Raw genomic sequence first — 20,707 nt, 5'->3', positions numbered from 1 at the left:
AGTGTGCCTGGCTGCAAAATGTAAGAAAGGAAAATCGAGCAGACACACAGTACGAGAAATGAAAGCTCCAACTATACCATTTAACCTAGCAGATACCAAAGGATAAAATCTTGATACAGACTACCCCGAGGACTTAACAGGAGCAACTACAGATGTGCATGCCCACGGCCGTGAGCTCAGCCCTCGAATGTGCTGGCATTCACGTGCAAAGAGACGCAGAAGGTTATTAATTGCATCACTGTTTATATTAGGAAAAGATTAGAAACCTCTCAGATTTCATGTAAGAATTCTTTTCAACTTAATGATTTTAAAATATATACACTGGCTTCTAGACGTACAAAATACTCTGGAAGGATTAACAAAAAAATGACAACACCATATTCTACTGAAGGTCTCAGCAGTGTGTCTCCTGGAGTCATGCAATGTGGTCCCTCGCAGGGGCTGCTGGTGTGGGAACCAGGTGGCTGGGGGACAGAAGCTGCAGGGTGAGTTTTCATGGTATACCTTTGTGACGTAAGAAACATATAGTTGGTCTCTGCCCCCGTTCCTGACACACAACTCCTAAAACTTTGTAATTTCCATAGGAACACCAGGAGCATCTTTTGTTCTAATAGTTGATCTTGGACCCTGATTCCTGACACAGAGCTCCTAAATCCTTTGGAAGTTCCTGAATGACAGGAGCATCTTTTGTTCTAAGCATGTGACTTTGGGTGGGCTCCGGGATGGCTTCAGGAGCGGGGCTGGTCACCAGAAAGACCAAGCCAGGATTAGAAGCTTGGGACTTTCAGCCACACCCACCCACCATCCTGCAGGGAAGTAGAGGGGCTGGAGCTGAGCATGAGGAGGCCTCCATAAAGCCCCCCACTGTACAGGGTTCAGGGAGCTTCCAAGCTGGTGAACACATCCACTGTCCGGGAGAGGGGCACACCCCACCTCTGTGGGGACAGAAGCTCCTGCACTCAAGACCCTTCCTGACCTCACCGTATATACGAGGTTGGACAAATAAGTTCACGAACTCATCCTAGAAAAAGTGCTGCATACCTCATTACTGTATCACTACAGTCACCTTCGAAGTACTCCCCTTGGGAAGCTATACACTGATGCCAGCGCCTAGTCCACCCTTCAAAACAATTTTGGAACTCTTTTTCTGGAATGGCCATCAGAGCTATCATCGTATTACTCTTGAAGTCCTGAATGTCATCAAAATATCTTCCTTTCAATATTTCCTTTATCTTCAGGTAAAGAAAGAAGTTATTGGGGGCCAGGTCAGGTGAGTAGGGAAGGCGTTCCAATACAGTTATTTGTTTACTGACTAAAAACTCCCTCACAGACAGTGCTGTGTGAGCTGGTGCATGGTCGTGATGCAAGAGCCATGAATTGTTGGCGAAAAGTTCAGGTCGAATAACTTTTTCACGCAGCCTTTTCAGCACTTCCAAATAGTAAACTTGGTTAACTGTTTGTCCAGTTGGTACAAATACATAATGAATAATCCCTCTAATGTGAAAAAAAGGTTAGCAACATCGTTGCAACAAGTTCACAAACTTAACTGTCCTCCAATCTTCCTCTGGCTGTACATCTGTATCCTTTATCATATGCTTTATTACGTAATAAACCACTAAACCATTAAATGGTGTTTCTCTAAATTCCATTATAGCAAAGTACCTAATCTGAGGAGGAGGTCCTGGGAACCCCCGATTTGTAGTCAAGTCAGAGAGAAGTGTGGGTAACCTAAAGACTTACTAACTGCAACTGGTGTCTGAAGTAGGCGGAAGCAGTCCTGTGGGACTAAGCCCTTCCCTGTGGGGTCTGGTCTGACGCTAACTGCAGGTAAAGTGTCATTACTGCATAATGACAGTAATCTGGGTGAGAGACATCTGGGTGAGAGAGAGCATCTGGGTGAGAGACAGCAGTGGCTGGAAGGAAGACGAGCAGCAGAGGTGGCAGCAGAGACCAAAAGCCACAGACACACACGGAAGTTCCTTAGGTACCAGGTTCAAATTGAGTTGAATTGTAGGATACCCAGCTGGTGTCAGAGAAGTGGTTAGGGGTGGGAAAAAACCCAGATATATGGTGTCAGCACTGTGAGTATAAGTAGAGGAAATAACATTTTTCCTTTTCAACCTTTGAGTCATTTAAACATAATATTAGCTGTGTTCTACCCAGACCTGAAGTTTCAAAACCTCCACAGGTGATTCAGATGCTGTGTTAAGGATAAGTAAGAACTACTCATTTCTACTTTCCCTTTTCTCTCTTCTCTAGACATCAGCCAACCAGTTACCAAGAGTGTCTTCTTTTCTCAGTGTTACTGTATTTATGTTTTTATGCTAATAAAAATATGTTCTAGATGCAGGACATATGATGTCCACTGATCAGCTGACCAGGTGAGGTCCGAGAGCCGACAGCAAGAGAACAGGCAGGAAGTTAGAAAGATAACCTCTGTGTTGGTACAGGGTAGCTTTCCAGAAGCACCTTCTCTCCATCAGGCAGGAAGTTAGAAAGATATCCAGAAAATGGAGAAGAGGGAGAAGCTTGGAAGGTACTGTGCATTCATTCATATAATATTTACTCAGCACCCACTATGAACAATGTGGGGACATGAGAGAGTCCAGATGGAAAGGAGAAATCGGACAAACGACTGCACAGCGTTCCAAGCAGAGGGAAAAGAGCGTGCCGAGGCCTTAGTGAGCAAGGACTGGGCCAGTTTGCGCACAGCTCAGAAACAGTCAGCTGCTCCAAGAATGGGCGAGAGGCAGGCTATCAGAGCTTCCCCAGACATGAAGGTCATGCTTAGAATTTTAAATATGAGGCGCCACTGGAGGAAGCACTGTACAGTTCAGACTGGTTTCTATATAGAACAAGATGCAAAATGGATTGGAAAAGGAGATGTGTGGACACAGGGAGACCGGTGGAGACACGACTAGGAGCATCTGGGTGAGAGACAGCAGTGGCGGGAAGGAAGGCGGTGGCAGCAGAGACCAAGAGCCACAGACACACACGGGAAGTTCCTTAGGTACCAGGCACAAAGGGTTCGGGAGCAGATCCAATCTGGACGTGAGGGACAGAAGGTGATAGATCAGTCGTTCTCCAGTCTGCATGCACTGGGGACACATGTTAAAATAGAAGTTCCTGGGCCCACACTCAGAGGTTCTGACTTTGCAGGTCTGGGTGTAGATGCTGGAACCTGAATTTTGAAGCTAGCAGCCCTGGCAACTAGCATACTGATGGGCCTCCCTCCACAGTTGGGGATGCGTTGATTCAGGACTCAAACTTTGGGCTTCCATAAGAATGGGTGAGGTTGGAACACGGGCACCATTTTATGGGAGAAGTGAATGACGAGGGAACTGGAAACCAGCCATGAGTTCAGGAGTGTGCACTCCTCACAGGCCCGTAGAGGCAGATGCAAAAGGTTAGCCATTTCTACTGGGCACATGTGACACCCAGTGTTTGGACTATTTTGTAGGGCTGCCTGAGGTCTTCCTGATAGAAACAGCTCACCTGCCTCCTAAACATGATTTGATTTGGAATGCTGGGAGGCTAAGTCTTCCAAGCACATCAGCAGCATATTTACTTTCTGTTTTCCTCCTCCATGACTACAGGCACTTTTACTGCTGAGTCCCCAGCACCAAAAACTGCCTTGAACAAAGTAGGTGCTCAATAAACATTAGCTGACTAAGTAAATGAAAAATCATCTTCACGCTTATGACCATAATTAAGCAGGTCTCAATCAGGCCTTTCCGAGTCAGCAACATGTTATTTAGCCTTAAAATACTGTATCTACTTCAATCAAATTATAATCGTAGAATATCATTTAGACTTTTCACCAATTCAACTGACTTGTCTCCTCAATTGCTTCAATTATAAACACCTAGCTGAAACAGTGAACTATCACAATCACAGCTGCTACTTTCCCTCTAAGGCCTGACTCGCGCACCCCCATTCCACCTTCCCTCCCAAACCTACACCTCCTGGACACGGTCAACCTCACCTAAATTTTGTAGACGCCTTTGATTCTGTATGCTCGAGCTGTCTATTGATATTCTTTCCACATTTGTAAGGAACATGAACAACATAATCACTACCACAAGTTCAAATTGCAGGGTTAAAAGAAGAATTATATAAAAATTAAGTGTTGACTTTAAATTAATGTTCCAAAAGAACTGAGAGGGTATGTAAAATAATTTTTGGAAAAAGTACACAGACTTGCTCTCTTTTCCTTAGTGTGGAGACTGAGGTTGAAGAACAAAGACTAATAGAAAACATATGGAAAAGATCAGTAACAAGATGAACTCTTAGTCCAAACACAGTCTGCCACGTTTTACATACCAGTGTCTGAAATAATAGAGGAGACTTTTTTAATACTGCCAAAACATCACTTGAAACACTGTACACTTTTTAAAAATCTGAAGTATAACAAAATAAATCTTGTGAGTTCTTTGTAGAAACCTAATGGAAAACACTATTTTGAAGAAACGAAAACGAATTCCAGGATTCATTTTACCTTATTAGTTTGCACAAGCTTGAAAGAATCTCCCAAAAAATGAACTCAAAGTTCACTGCTCAGAGACACAAGTTAACGCTGTTTAAGGGTGAAAACATTAGTATAAAAAGATAGCATTTCAACAGTTAATTGCTGCTCTTCAGGAGAGACAGTTCAGTGAAATCAGGAAATTTTCTACATCTGCAAAATAAAGGCAATAGTAGTTGATCAGCAGAAGTTCTTACTTCCATCTTATTCAATACTATAAAATTATTTTTGTACTCCTAAAAACAGACAAATCTGAAATATACCTTCTGAAGGCAAGACACTGAATTCTATAACCAAGAGTTGAATTTTTATTTCAAAGGTGATCAGAAGCCATTCTGGTGGGTGTATTTGCGAGGAGAGGTGAGAAAGGGAATAGCTGATAGAAAAGGAGGTATAATTCTTTGCATGGAGAAGTTATACATTTAACCTGTGTCTCCAGTGACAATCTATTTCACTTTAAAAATAAACTAGATGTGAAATGCTATGTTTCTAATCCTAGGTCCTTGTCTTAATGAAGGGAAGCACTGGTGTGAACACAGGGTATCAGACAACCAGTCTCAAGACGACTTCGCATTCCACCTTAAATTGCTGAGAAATGTTACAGTGGACCTTAATTTAAGGAATTCTTTGGCATGAAAATGAAAATAAAAACAGTAATCAGTACACGCTGTTTCATTTAGTTCTGTTTGCCTTTCATATTAGAGGAAATTCTTGCCACACCTCAAACCAAAATTCAGGGGAAAAGAAAGAAGTAAGCCACATAAATCTGACCGAGAACACAAGAATCTTAATTTGAATCCACAAAGTTTTGGATAATGAAAAGAAATACATAATTTTAATTCATCCCAAGTGTTTTCCAGGCAGATTATATTTGCTTAAATTGCTTCAGTAATTCAAGAGACAGCCCTGTTTGGACATACAGTTACTGTGGATTTTTAAGAGACTCGGTTAAAGAATTTAGGAATTTCTGATTCATTTACAGGATTTGCAAATTCATCAACCTCTGAAAACTAAAGCAAACTCAACAGGTATGATGATAAAATAATTTTTCAATTTTTAAAGAAAGTATTCCTATTGTTAAAAATTAAAAAGTATATTTGATGTGTTTAACATTAAAATAGATTGTAGGCATCATAAAAGCACAATTTTTGGAAGCAATATCTGGTAAAAGCTACATTAAAACTTTGATTAACCAAAATATTCAGGGAAAGAAGTATTATAGTGAATTTAATTTTCTAACTTAAGATCCACCCAATAAATAATCTTTGTATACTCGTATATATTTTTGTTCTTATTGTTATTGTTTTGAATGAATGATTCTCAGGTTAATGGAATAATTTTCTATCTCTTTCTCTCTCTCAACTTTAAATGACAAAAAAATTGACAAATGATTTTAGGCCAGACATCTGAGCAGGGCTAGAGATTCTGGTGGTAGGGAAGATGGATAGTTGTACAAATTTCACTAGAAATTTTTTCAAAATTTCTCCATTAACCAAATTCGTGATATTAGAATGGTTTTGTTTTCATTTGCCTGTTTCTCAAAGGCAAGACATGAACATTGCATCTAGTACTGAAGGATCTAGTTTCTTGGGTTTCGGTTAATTAAGATTTAAATGTATTTTGGCTAAAAATAATTTAAAACTTTCATATTTTTAATAGCAAAAGAGTCTTACTTCCTTAGGCCTTGGGTGTAATATGTAATAGTGATGTACGCTAATTTTAAAGAGCTAAATTGAAAACTGCTGTGGAAAAAATTCTGAACCATATATTAATATTTGGTTTCTTATATTCTAGTTTCTGGGGCATACCAATAAAACAATTAAGTCTCTAAATTAATATAATACTATGAGGCTTTCCAATTACTTTAAACTTTGAAGAACAAACTTCTATCTTATTTTGATTAATAATTTTAATTAAAACTTTCTGGATAAAAAGTGTGAGTGCTTTTTTTCCAAGTAAGAAAAATGTTATGACATAGCAACTTTTATGGCTATATGAAAAATTCACATTAATGGATATTTTTTAAAACTGGTAACCTGTATTTTACTTTAACTTTCTTTTTTACATTTGTTATTTTTAAACTACACAATGCAATAGGAAAGTGAAGAATACAGTATATTGTGATGGAGAAATAGTCAACAGAAAAGAGAACAGCCATATTCTCTGTGACTGCTCATTTAAAGAAATCACCGTGGCAAAATAAATGCCTAGAAATAAACAACATTAATAGTGATAAGTATTATTAACAAAATGGAATCTATAACTTATTAATCCAAATTTTTCAGCATTTTACTAGATTCCGTCAAAAATTAGAGGTCAGGAAATGAGATAACTGACAATGAGTTATACTATTTTGCTATAGTTATCCTGTAGGCAACAAGGCATAAATTGTAAAACATGAAAGGTCAGAAGTAATAAAAATAGGCTTAGCAAATGGCTGGGAAGAGATTAGTTGAATGAACATTTGTACGAAAAGAAATGAGATCATTGTAACGGGAAAATCTCAGGAGTGAAACAGAAGAGTAAGGGGAGTGGACATAGAGATGGATTCCAGACCAGAAAGCTACACACACAACAGTCACAGGGAGTGGGGCAAGGGGAGGTCCAGGGCCACCCTCTCGAGGGATGGGGACAATGATGGCGAGTTAAGTTTAGAAGAGAAACCTTTCTTCTTCGTGGCTAAGACCACAAGAATCCCTTTACTTTCAGAGCGGCCCCTTCCTGAGGTCTTGATTCCAAGTCCCAGGTATGCAATAAGGTGCAGGATCAAAAGTATCATCCAGGTCTCCTTTTTTTCCAATAATTTTTCATAATTATTGAACAACAGAGTCATGACTTTAATTCTCAAATGTAAGGTTGTATTAATTAATGATGGCTAATGTTCCTAACATAAGGATAAAGGTCAGAGTTCTGATGAGCAGCGCTCTTTTCAAAGCTCCCCTGTACCAGGGAGCTTGCGAGACCCCCACATGGTCTGACCCTTCGCAGCCACGTGTCTGCTTCTGCTTCTACTTCAACCTTCTGGGAGGTGGCAAACTCACAGAGCCCCGCTCCATGGTGCAGTGAGACTGACACGAAGTGTGACAAGTACTTCAAAAAGTTAATATGCTACTAGAATGAGAATAATGCTACAAATGTAATACATAAGTTATTATCAACTAGTGAGGAAATAGGACATCCTATACTCAGGCCTGCTAACTTCGTGATGTATGGGCCAAAGGATGCCAATGAAGACTTCCCTGCCCCCACAGGCAGGGTTAAGCCATGGACTCCCAAAGGCCTGGTGTCTCTGCTATAAACCACATTTCCCTCTGCCTGAGAAAATGGTTCGCTGTGTTGTGTCTCTTGTCTGCTACACTGTATGCTCATTACAGAAGGAACCATGCCTTCATTTCTGTGTTCCCCACCAAGCAGTGCCTTACACCTAGAAATAATTCAAGACGATGATTAACTGAAGTGATCCAAGCAAACTAAGTAATTATTAACAGCTGTCAGGTGCTTTCCTAACCAGGCTCACACAGCTCCTAGTACATACAGGTCTCTAACTACAGCAAGTGATAGCCCTCCCAGTCAGGTCCACCGGGAGCTTCCCAATCTCCACGTGGCTCTGCCAGAACTGAACACGACCCTCTGGAATAAGGCTTCACCTGCCAGGACTCTGCTAGTTCACAAATACTGAGGCGTGGAGATCATAGCTCAGCTGTACTAATGAGTGAAATCAGGTGTTCATTCCCAGAGTGCATCTCAGGTCAGAATTCAGGCCCTCCAGATTCTGGTCCAGAAGGTTTGTAGTGGTTTTACTTGGCTCTTTCAATTGGCTAACCACCAGTTCCCAAACACCCCTTCTTTTGTTGCTTATATATTTTTGCTCATCTCTTCTATCCGGAAATCTTCTCTCTCTGTGAGCAGCCCCCTAATATTCTTTCAAAGTCTGTTCAAAATGCCACATCTTCCTTGAATCCCACATATAAGAACAATGGATGAAGTCTATTTAGATTTGCAATAGAAAATTATGAGTTTCAAAATCACAGATTATTTAAAAAGATCAAACCATTGCTATTTTGGCATTTTCTGTAGGTAGCGATAAGACTAAATATAAGAAAATGTATTAGAACTATATGATTGTTTGATCCTATTTCCTTGATAAAAATAGGAAGTAAGGTCATCATCACCAAAACCAATGGGGAAGGAGGTTTTAGAGGCTTGTCTAAAAGAAGGGGAAAGAATGCACTAAACAGATGTTGCCGGCAGCACTTGAACGGTCAGGAATTTAAGTGAGACCAGTTGTCATGATCCTGGTTTTCTCTTGTCATATTCAGTTTCCTGACTCAGGCCAAGAATAGATGGAGAAGAGATGTAATGAGAGTTGGGGTTTACCAGAAGCATAAGAGGATGGAAGGGCCAGAAAGTTTAGGGCCGGTGCAAAGTGACAACAGCAATGCACTACGGATCTAGGGTGCTAAGACAGAACTGTAGGATCACTATCGTTTAGGTGCCACTGAAGTGGAAGCATTACTGGAGGAAGTGATAAAAACAGGAGACAGCGGTCAGAGTATGAAGGGTTGCAGCACTAGTAATGACAAGGCCCACAGCGTGGGGTCACAGGAAGGACTGGGGAGGAAGACTGCAGGAAACATGAAGGAAAAAAGATCACGGGCTTCTAACTCTCCTTGAATAACTACTTCAAATCCTAAATACACACAATATTTACATTCTACCAAGTTTTAGTTTCTGACAAGAAAAGAAACAAGAAACTGAGATGTTTAGAAAGACAACAGTCTTTCTAAAATTTGGTTCTATCAGAGAAAATGACTGAAGTAACTATTTCCTCAATTATCCATCCCAATGATGAAAACTAGCTAGTTCCACTCTAGGTAAACAGGAGATAAGTCATTTCATTACATACAGTGACGTATTAGGACATTAATTCTCTCATGAAACTCTGGCTGAGAAGGACAGAGAAAAATGGCCTCAGAATAAAATACCGTGTTTCCCCCAAAATAAGACTGGGTCTTATATTAATTTTTGCTCCAAAAGACGCGTTAGGGCTTATGTTCAGGAGATGTCCTCCTGAAAAATCATGCTAGCACTTATTTTCCGGTTAGGTCTTATTTTCGGGGAAACACGGTAGGTAGGTTTCCTTTTTGTGTGTGTGTTTTAACCTTTTCCTAAATAATATACTTATTCCATCTGGATCACTTTCCAATTTGCGAAGCACATTTATGTGCCTATCTCATATGACCCTAACAACTACCAGGTGAGATAAACAGGCAAGCAATTATAGCTCTCATTTCATTGATGAGGCAAAAGGCAGATATGTTAAGTGACTTGACCATCCTGTGACAGGACTGAAATGAAGGTTTTCAGCCTCCACCATTCACTACAACCTCAAGTTTCAGCATAAGCCTTGACTGTCTGTGTTTCTCGAGCTGAGTAATCCCTCCTTTAATCTATGCAGACACACTTTTCTACTCACCACGTTACATGTCTCTCCAGATCCTCCAAGGGGTCAAACTCCTGGGAGACAGAACAGATTGTTTTTTAATATCTGTATACGTAGAACGTAAGTCAAAAATATTAATAGAAAGAAGGAAGCTAGGAAGGTAATACACAAAATGTATAGAATAACCTATGAATATTATAACTTAGTAGAATATAAATATTGTGTGTATTTTGGGATTTGAAGTCATTGTTCAAGTAGACTCAGAGACAAAAATAACTGGATTTTGGAAAATGTTCCATGGGGAAAATCTGAAGTCACGGTTAGGCTTGGACAGAAAACACAAAGAGGAAACACAGCTTTTTCTCAAGGAAAACATGATAGCTCTCACATAAAAGGAAATGTTTCATGTTTTCCCAAAGGACAGAAAAGAACATCAGCAGACAGAAGGACAGAAGTTGCAGTGGGAAAATTTTGGTTAACATTAAGGAAGAATCTCCTAGACAAAAGCTCTGCAGCTAAAGCATAGGGTCTCCCCTCTCATCAGTGGTGACCATCACTGAGGGACCAGTCAGTGACAACACCCAGCATCGAGAGTGGAGGAATCATGCTGTGGTTGCAAATCTATAGTCTCGTAAGCAAGGCAAACAGATTATCTTAAAAGAAGATTATTTCATCTGGTTCAATGCAATATGTGACTTTAAGAAAGAAAAAACTCCTTACTGGTACTTAAACATCAATGTTGACTTGAGCATTGCCCATTCATTCTGGACATTCTTTTGTAATTTCAGTACAGATATAGATATTATGAGCTTTATATAACTGTCAATTTATACAAGAATTATTCTAAGCTTCACTCACTTTTCGAACAATGTTATTTCCTTTTCTCCTTGCAATAGGACAAAAAAAGAATATGGGCTTTTTAGGTCCAGTATGTGTCCTTCTCTTATTTCTTGGAGTCAAGGTATATTGCCAATATGAAAGTTATCAATGGGATGAAGATTATGACCAAGAATCAGATGATGTCTACCAACCAGAATTCCAGTATCATCAAAATGTAGACTACAGAGTACCTTTTCATCAGCATACTTTAGGCTGTGCCAGTGAATGCTTCTGCCCACCCAACTTTCCATCATCAATGTACTGTGATAATCGCAAACTCCAGACTATTCCAAAAATTCCATCACACATTCAGCAAGTCTATCTTCAGTTCAATGAAATTGAGGCTGTGACTGCCGATTCATTCATGAATGCAACTCATCTTAAAGAAATCAATCTCAGCCACAACAAAATTAAATCTCCAAAGATTGATCATGGCGTGTTTGCTAAGTTGTCAAATCTACTACAACTTCACCTACAGTATAACAGTTTAGAAGAATTTCCGTTTCCTCTTCCGAGGTCTTTGGAAAGACTTCTTCTTGGTTACAATGAGATCTCCAGACTGCAGACAAATGCCTTGGATGGGCTAGTAAACTTGACCATGCTCGATCTCTGTTATAACCATCTTGATGCTTTCACGTTACAAGACAAAAACCTTGCCAAAATGGAAAATTTAATGCAACTCAACCTATGTAATAACAGATTGGAATCAATGCCTCCTGGGTTGCCTTCTTCACTTATGTATCTTTCTTTAGAAAACAATTCAATTTCTTCTATACCAGAAAATTACTTCAGTGAACTTCCGAAACTTCATGCTCTGAGAATGTCACACAACAAACTACAAGACATTCCATATAATATTTTTAATCTTTCCAACCTTATAGAGCTCAATGTTGGACACAACAAACTGAAGCAAGCATTCTATATTCCAAGAAATTTAGAACACTTATACCTAGAAAATAATGAAATTGAAAGTACGTAAAATTTCATTATATTTTAAAGACAGGAAGAATATTATTTTGACCTTTTAAAGAACAAATGTTTATAAAGCTATGCTTTATACATTGCAGAAAATGGTTGCTTTAAAGTTAGCTAGGAAAATGGCAGAAATTGGCCCCAGAGAAAGGTGTACTATAAAATGTACAGTCTTTTCTATTAAATTTTATCACGTTGAACATTAAGAAATAGTACTGTGGAGTATATGAAGAAATAAGAGTATTTGGAGTAGTGGGGCTACAGGTGATTTTCATTATTTATTTTTGAGATTGTTTCTACTCAGAATTTATTACTTAAATAATTTATTACTTAAACAATTATTAAATATCCAATGAAGTCATCATTTATTTTGATAATATAAAATTAATTTAGTTTCATTTTCTTTATTTTAATATGTGATTATTGTAAAAATAATTAAACCTAATTCCACTTATAAGTATTCTGATTAATAAAATTATATTCATAAAACATTTTAATAAAATCCAACATAAGATTATACATGTAACATAGCAGGATTAATTTTTAATTTGTATTTTTCAGATATCAATGTTACAGTGATGTGTCCATCTGTTGACCCACTATTTTACCACCATTTAACATACATTCGTGTGGACCAAAATAAGCTAAAAGAGCCAATAAGCTCATATATTTTCCTCTGCTTCCCTCATATACATAGTATTTATTATGGTGAACAAAGAAGCACTAATGGTCAAACAATACAACTGAAGACCCAAGTTTTAAGGAGATTTCATGATGATGCTGATAGTGAAGATGATGATGATGATGGTCATGAAGGCCCAGAACAAGAAGAAACAGAAGAAAACATGGACCCTCACTACTACGGAAGTCAAGAATGGCAAGAAACTATATAGATATACATATATGACTTCACAAAATCTTATCGCTCACAGTGATATATCCAGAATTATGTATTAGTATAAGATCAAGTACTTAAATTTAAGTTGTTGGTAACATCTTCGTCATTACATAGAATTAGAACTTACTCAAAATGATACAAGTCTTTAAGAATATAAATTAGAATGACAAGTGGGACTCAAACACTAAACTTTAAACAATTTTGTCGTGTTGAGAAAAACAGCAAGTAGGCCATTTCTAGTAATAGTAATTTTTCTAAGAATGATGAAAGAAATAGTGTTAGAAGCTGAGAACTGTAAGCCATTTGCTTTGAATTATTATGAGGATAGTTTAAATGTCTGGAGATTACATTAATATAATAGACAGACGTTCATTTAAGGAATAGATTTATTTCTTTGACCTGATCTCCAAAAAAGCTCTCACACTTGCGTTTGAGATCTCATCCCCATGACTCTACCATTTAGAGCACAGGATATTTTTGATTTTCAAAAGAGGCCATCCTACTAAGTATCCAAGGCATGGAATTCATAAAATCAACGAGTCTTGTTTTTCTCTCAGAGCACCAAAGCAACAAAATTTTAAACCCTGTGTTTGGACAACTAAAAAAACACCAAATTATTTCATCAAAATCTGTATTTAGCAAATTTCAAGCAACTGTCCAAAACAATCTTTACTGTGCTTCATTATAACTGGGATAAATGTTTTTATAGTAAATTCACTAAAAAAAGGTTTCTTTGTTTTAGTTACATAAAGATTTCCTAATAAATGACTGCTTTGTTCACAAGGTTAAGTTAATGTTGGCACAAGAAAGTATATCAACATTATTAAACACTTCTATTTTTCTAGCACAATTAATTAGAAACATCTATGTGTACCAGCCAATGTTTATTTACATAGGGTTAAAGTTGAATAGAGTTCCTTTAAAATTTGAATAGACCAGCTTTGATATCTTGTTTAAAATCTTAAAAATCACATATTATTTAATCTATCATTTTGAAGTATTTTAAGTATGCCTTGTAATGAAGATTATCTAATTGCTTAATGAACTTTCTTGATTTACCAGAAATGTTTCTTGACTAACATTTCATAGAATTCCTCAGATAAAGAATAAACACAAATATGGGGCTGTCTATACAGAGAAGCCAAAGAACAAACAATAATTTGGACGATACGCAAAGACCAGTCAAGTAAAACAGTATTTTGAAGCAGTTTTCAAATGGCGAGTCTTTATTTTTCTGGAGATGACAGTTTAAAATGAAGCCTCTAATGCTCTTTATGTAATATATATAATAACCTGCTCTATAATATATAATAACCTGCTCTTTGAGTAGGTTATTAGCATTTGCAGAAACAGAACACCCACCTGACCCCAGGGACAAGCTCAACAATCCAGAATGAACAAAGGCAACTCTCCATTCATTCATTTAATTAACATTCATCAAGTCATTTGGTATGTAGGGCTCAGCAATGAGAGATCTAGCAATGGAATACCCATGTATACCTGGCGCAAAATGCTGGCGATGTGGGTAATGCCCACTTTCAACAGAGGTAAAAAATTTTAAGGATCACCAACCTTTTATTGAATTTCTTAAAAATAGGGCCATAAATTTGAACATTTATTATGAGCTAATATGTAGAAAACACTGTGGGTGTTTTAGGAGATAAGACTATTTCTTACCAAGAATGGTTTAAGTTAATGAAAGACATCATAGAAAGCAAATCAAAACCACAATGAGATACCCCTTCACACTCACAGGAAGCTCTAAGCAAACAGACAGCCAATCACACTTGTTAGCAAGGAGGTGGGAAAGTGGAACCTTCGTGTACCACTGGTAGGGATGTCAGATGCTGTGGCTGTTTTACAAAGCAGTCTGGCAGTTCTTCACAAAATTACAGTAACTATGATGTAGCAATTCCACTCTTAGGTTTATAACCAAGAGAACTGAACACATATGTTCACACAAAACATGTACACAAATGTTCATGGCAGCCTTATCCATTAACAGCCAGAAAGCACACAAATGTCCATCAGCTGATAAATTTATAAACAAAATGTAGTCTATCCACACAATGGAATATTACTCGGCCGAAAGAAGGAATGAAGTAAGGACACCTGCTGCAACATGGACGAACCATGAAAATATTATACTAGTGAAAAGCCAGTCATAGGAGACCAAATATTATATCAATCTTTTTAAAGGAAATGTCCAGAACAGCCAAATCTATAGAGACAAAGAGATTGTTGGCTGCCTGGGGCTAGGTGGCAGCAGAATAGAGGAAAAGTGGAGAGTGACTGATAATGGGTAGAGGGATTCTTTTTGGGGTGAAAAAATATTCTAAAATTGATTGTGGTGATGGCTGTACAAGTCTGAAAATACTAAAAACTATTGAATTGTATACTTTAAAAGTGTAAATTGTATGAGATGTGAATTATCTCAAAGCTGTTATTAAAAAAATTTAACAAAGAAAATAAGATAAAACAATTCATTCTAACATGAGGAAAGAAATAAAATGCTAAAGTGGCAGTAACTCAAAAGCAATGTGAACACAGATATCCTGACTTGGCCGGGATGTAGTGAAGTAATTGATGGCTTCACGGAAGGTGTGTAAGTAGGAACGGGGCGGCAAGAGTGGAGAAAACATATTCCCAGGGCGAGAGCAATACAGAGATGTGCTAATTACTTATTTCACCTCTTGCACAGTTAAAAAAAATAAAAACCCTACAATTTTCAGAATTTTGGGGCTTCTATCTCCTAAACTGATAAAATACATTTTAAACCTCAAAGAACAGCCTTAATGAAGAATAAAACAGTACAATTTAACACTTCAGAAGAAGGAATTTGAAATCAGATGTGCCTGAGTAGAAGAAGCCTGACTTCATACATCTGACTAAGCTAGGTGACTCTAAGTTACTTAACTGCTGGAAGGCCCCCTTTCCACATTTCTATGAAAGGTGGTTCGCATAGTTAGAAGCATAAAGAGAAAGTGTCCATACACAGCATTTAACAAGGCCATGCCAGTCACAGGCATCCAACAAGCAGGAACCATTAGTTCAGCATGTCCAGCCCTGCCACCTGCTAGACCTACAAGGTATGATCAAAACATACAGTGAGTGCTGCTGCCGAGTGCCTTCCAGTGGAAAGGCGGGGGTCTTCACTATGCGTGGAACCTACCCTGTTTCCCCGAAAATAAGACCTAGCCAGACAATCAGCTCTAATGCGTCGTTTGGAGCAAAAATAATATACGACCCGGTCTTATATTATATAAGATCCGGTATTATATTATTAATTATATTATGTTATGTTATGCTATGTTATATTATATATTATGTTATATTATGTTATGTTATGTTATGTTATATTATATTATTATTATATCCAGTCTTATAGTAAAATAAGACAGGGTCTTATATTAATTTTTGCTCCAAAAGACGCATTAGAGCTGATTGTCCAGCTAGGTCTTATTTTCGGGGAAACACAGCAATAACAGTGTGTGACAAGTTTCAACTTGTTCGGTGCAGTCAATTGGGTGTGAGCTAAGATTGAGAGACGGTGTGTTTTAAAGTGTGCCATAAATCATCCTCCATCATCACAACGCTCTGTATCACACATCACTTCTGGTACAGCAATTTCTGTTAAATAAAAACATTACAGTGTGTCCTCATTCCACCTTATTCATTGGATCTGGCACGGTGTGACTTCTGGCTCTTCCCCAAAGTCAAAATGATTCAGGACAGGGAGGCAGCCACGACAGCACAACTAAAGACTCACAAAAGAGGACTTCCAGAACTGCTTCAGAAAGCAGCAAGAATGATGGGCTAAGTGTATTCAGAGCAAGGGGGGTATTTTGAGGGGATTAATGGCAATGGGTCTTTTACTGTAATTTTTTTTAATTTAAATGTTCACCGTATTTGTGATCACACCTCGCATATGCTCCCCAAATATCAGCTGTGTTCTACACACTTCAGCATTGTCTCAGGGCCCCTAGAACAGAGTCAGCAACCTTCTGGTTCCTTCCACGACTATACTCATAGAAAAGATTAGTGAATGAGACAGACTTTGTTAAAAGTTTCACTAGGGAGAGAGAGGAGGGTGCTTAAATCATACATGCACAACAAGCATATTACAAGTCACTTTCTGATAGTTCAGCTTTCCAAAACACCTCTGGACGGCCTGCCACGGAGGAGAGCAGGGTTTCCTCCAATCCCTCCCAAGGCACTCTGGCCAGTGTGTGCTCAGACTCCTGTACAGGAGGAAAACGAGATCATCTCTGCTCTGGTCCCTCCTTCCAAAGGAACATATATGCAAACACAGCGCAAACAGCCTCCAGCAGCAGGACCAATAAGAAAGCAGGTTAACAAACATCTTTGTTACTTAAAAACGCCTTAAGGAACTCATACCCACCCCAAGTATTTCCCATTAAAAACAAATAACCCCCAATGCTTTCCCTAGGAGAAAGTGCAGCAACATCAACAAGCACATCAAGATTACAGATTAAAACCAGTTGATTTGATATTTATAACAGGAAAGAAAAAGATGAAAATTCATCTACTTTCTCATTACATTTCAAAGCACTAGTTATATTAATTACTAGGCTGAACTGTGCTTGTGACCACTAACAAACAAATCCAAATCATCCCATGAACCAAAGCGTAATTAACAAACATAAAAGCATAACATACACTTATTTAGCTTTTAGAAAGGACATAAAAATAAAGGATATTTCATAAATTTGTTCACAATATTACTAGTTGAGGATGTTTAGCTGGTGTTTAAATATTACCTGAAACATTTTTACTTTATTCCTCAAGCTGGGACCACTGAACTCAAATGCAGATGTATGCATATCATATAACACACTTAACCAACTCCATGGGAACAAAATAGAAGAAACAAACCTTGTCTCTTCTGTATACTTTTACTATTGCAGAGAATTCTTATGACCCCAAGGACGGCTAGAACTAAAATCTTGGTTTCCTGATTTCAAATCCATTTTTTCTAAATCTTGGAAATAAAGTTTAACAGCAGCTAGAAACAAAAATCATAGCAGCTAAAATATCCAAAGTTTCTTTAAATATAACTATGCCTAGCATGTAACTATTACAAAATCATGGACATGGCTGCCATTACATTTCATATTTAGGTTGAGAACCCACTATATGGAGATTTATGTATTACTCAGAAAAATTAAACTCACAAATACGATGTATTTTTAACATGAACCTTTCTTCACATTGAATCATAATTCCCCTCCCTTTAAATCTCACCCTTTAGTCTGGGAAGTACTAGGTTCTCCTCTTTATCTCATTTGACCAAATGACTGGACTTCAGGATATAACAAGATTTGACAATGAGAGTCAAATCACAGATTTTCCATGGGTTTTAAAGCATCTATAAAAATCTGGCAACTCAGTGACTCTCAGTGGGTGTGACTTTGCCCTCCAGGGGACATTGGCAATGTCTTGAGACAATATGGTTGTCACAGCAGGGACGAGGGCGTGGAGGAGTATTACTGGCATCTAGTGGGCAGAGGGCAGGGATGCTGCTAAATGTCCTCCAATGAACAGGACAGTCCCCACAGCAAAGAACGATCCGGTCCAAAATTTCAATAGTGCTGAGGTTGAGAAACTCTGCAGGAACTAGAGTCTAGTCCAAAAGATAAAGAAAATAAACCACAAAGAAGTTAACTCAGCCAGAGCAGGGGAAGGTTAACAACAGAAGAAAACTAATGCCTAGGTGTTCTGACTCCTAAATTATACTACTTCCTATAAAATTAGAGGACGAAGAAGATAGAGGAAAGACTCTTCCAGATTGTGGTTTTTTTGAAACTTAATCCACTTGGTAATTATGTGTGCTCTATCAGTAGAACTAAGCCTCCTCCAAAACAATACTCTTCCTAGGAAACCCTTGTTTCCAACATTCAATTACATTCAATACATTTTCGGTTGCCTGGTAGGGTGGGACTAGTCATATCCGACAGTCTTAGGGTTGGGTTGACCATGCCAGCAAGAGACAGAAGGATCATGTGATTTAGGATGGGGACTTTGGGTCATTCAGCATCAGTCAACCTGGATGCCGAGTGCAACCACAAGGACACTCACCAGTGATGCCTATGTAAGAACACCCCAGTGAAAACTCTGAACAGCGAGGCCATGCTGTCCTGCATCAATGCCAGGAGGGTAATGCATCCTGAGAACAATGACGCTCTGCACTCTGGAACACTCCCAGATTCTGCCCAATGCATCCCTTCTTTTGGCTGATATTTAGGTGCATCCTTCTCATGTAATAAACCATAACTATAATGGTGCTTTCAGTAAGTTCCATAAGTCCTTCTAGCAAATTATCAAATGTGATAGTGGTTTTGAGGACTGTGCCCTCAAACTTTAAAGTTTGGCTAACTCTGGGCAAGAAGAGGGTTTGTTTTCCAGCGCAGTTCTGAATTTCTCTAGAATCTGGCCTTGTGCAGTCATCTCCCCTTCAGTGTTGTAAATCTGACTTGCTTCTAACCAACAGACATAGCAAAGGTGATGGTGTGCATGTGATTACGTGTGCATGACTGCTACAAAGACCGTAATGCCATCTTGCTGGAAGACTATCCCCGTTTCCGGATGCGAAGAAGCAAGCTGCCATGTTAGGAGCTGCCTGATGGAGGAGGCCATGCTGCAAGGAATTGGAGGTGGCCTTTGGCTGACATCCAGCAAGAAACTGAGGCACCTAGTTGCACGCTCTGCACGAAGCTGTGGCCGACAACCACACGGGCTCACACAGGGACCCTTTCCCCTAGCCAGCTCCTGAAGGGACCTGCAGGCCCAGCCGACGCCTGCATTGCAGCTTCCAGGCAACACCCCGAAACAGAGAACCAAGCCAGGCCACGCCTGGACTCCTGACCCACAGAAAATGTGAGAGAATGAACAGGTGTTATTTCAAGCCTCTAAAGTTGTAATAAATAATCAATACAACAGACAAGTAGTGGTATTCTTCAAAAATACAACATTAGTGGGATATTTATAAAATGAAAATAGAATGTCACTCACTGGCTAAAAACAAATCTCTCAGTGGTCTCTCACTGGCCACAGCACAAAGCCCAAACACCTTAATAAGATAAAAAAGACTCTGTGATCTGACTTGGGTCCCATCTGACATGCCCCACCCCTCTCACCTCTTTTCTCCCTCCCTCCAAGCTCCAGCCATGTACAACTTATTACAAATTTCTCAGTGATTTACTGCCCCAGCCTATGTGACGCTCCCCTTCCTGGAACACCTCACCCTCTGCCCCCAGCCCCACTCCTCACCCATTTTCTCTTCGTAAGTCAGCTTGGTGCAGACTCCGTGGCCTCCCCGTGTCCCAGGCTCTGTGAGCAGGTCCCACTGCGCGTGCTGTGCTGTGTTTGCTGCCCTTCCTGCTGATTCACAGACAACAAGTTCCTTGTCTGAGCTTATTTTGTCTGTCGTTCTGGCAGACAACTGGTTGGTGCTCAATAAACTTTTACTAAATGAATGAATGGTATAAAAACTGTATTATTAACTGGTCATAACTTTTCAAGAAAGATATTACAATCCACAAGTAATTTTTTGTAGTACAAAGTATCAAACTGTGTATACTATCAGCAAATCTATGAATATCTAAGATCCTCTAAATACGACATTTAATATCTATCCAGTTTACTTCTCCACATCCTGTTAAACCTTCCACACAAGGCAAAAATAAATCAGTTAACTGCTGTTTCATTATTAGATATTTTCAAAGACTTTAAAAGTTTTATTGTATCCTTAAAACCATAAAATTGACGATTTATATCAACCAAAATCAGAAAATGTCACAACTAAATTTAAAATAACACACATTCAAATGAAAACATGAGTATTTAAGTCTTAGGTTATCTAAGCTTTATTTGAAAGGACCAAAAGCCAATTTTGAATAGAAAAGAGAGTAAGTATTCTTTCATTTTATTTTTTTAAATATTTATCCATATCCATATTTACTGAATATTT

At 38.6% G+C, this 20,707-nt stretch overlaps 2 protein-coding genes across 4 annotated transcripts in view; one reads left to right on the top strand and one right to left on the bottom strand.

Moving 5' to 3' along the window:
* The window catches only part of CENPP (centromere protein P), a 237,870-nt gene that overhangs the window by 130,155 nt on the left and 87,008 nt on the right, over window positions 1-20,707 (bottom strand). Inside the window, exon 6 of one of the 3 annotated variants that reach the window (XM_033122664.1) lies at window positions 10,002-10,042. The exons of the other annotated variants lie outside the window; for them this stretch is intronic. Within the exon in view, the coding sequence (XP_032978555.1) occupies window positions 10,002-10,042 (41 nt within the window). The remainder of the gene's footprint in view (window positions 1-10,001; window positions 10,043-20,707) is intronic. 3 annotated transcript variants of the gene reach the window in all.
* On the top strand, window positions 5,267-15,943 carry OMD (osteomodulin). The gene is made up of 3 exons (XM_033122657.1): window positions 5,267-5,553; window positions 10,865-11,818; window positions 12,381-15,943. The coding sequence occupies exons 2-3, from the start codon at window positions 10,879-10,881 to the stop codon at window positions 12,710-12,712; spliced, it is 1,272 nt and encodes a 423-aa protein (XP_032978548.1). The 5' UTR covers window positions 5,267-5,553; window positions 10,865-10,878; the 3' UTR covers window positions 12,713-15,943.

Source organism: Rhinolophus ferrumequinum, chromosome 12 (genome assembly GCF_004115265.2).
Source record: "Rhinolophus ferrumequinum isolate MPI-CBG mRhiFer1 chromosome 12, mRhiFer1_v1.p, whole genome shotgun sequence".
Lineage (NCBI taxonomy): Eukaryota > Metazoa > Chordata > Mammalia > Chiroptera > Rhinolophidae > Rhinolophus > Rhinolophus ferrumequinum.
The sequence above is the reverse complement of the archived record's forward strand: the minus strand, read 5'-3'. Positions and strand labels throughout refer to the sequence as shown.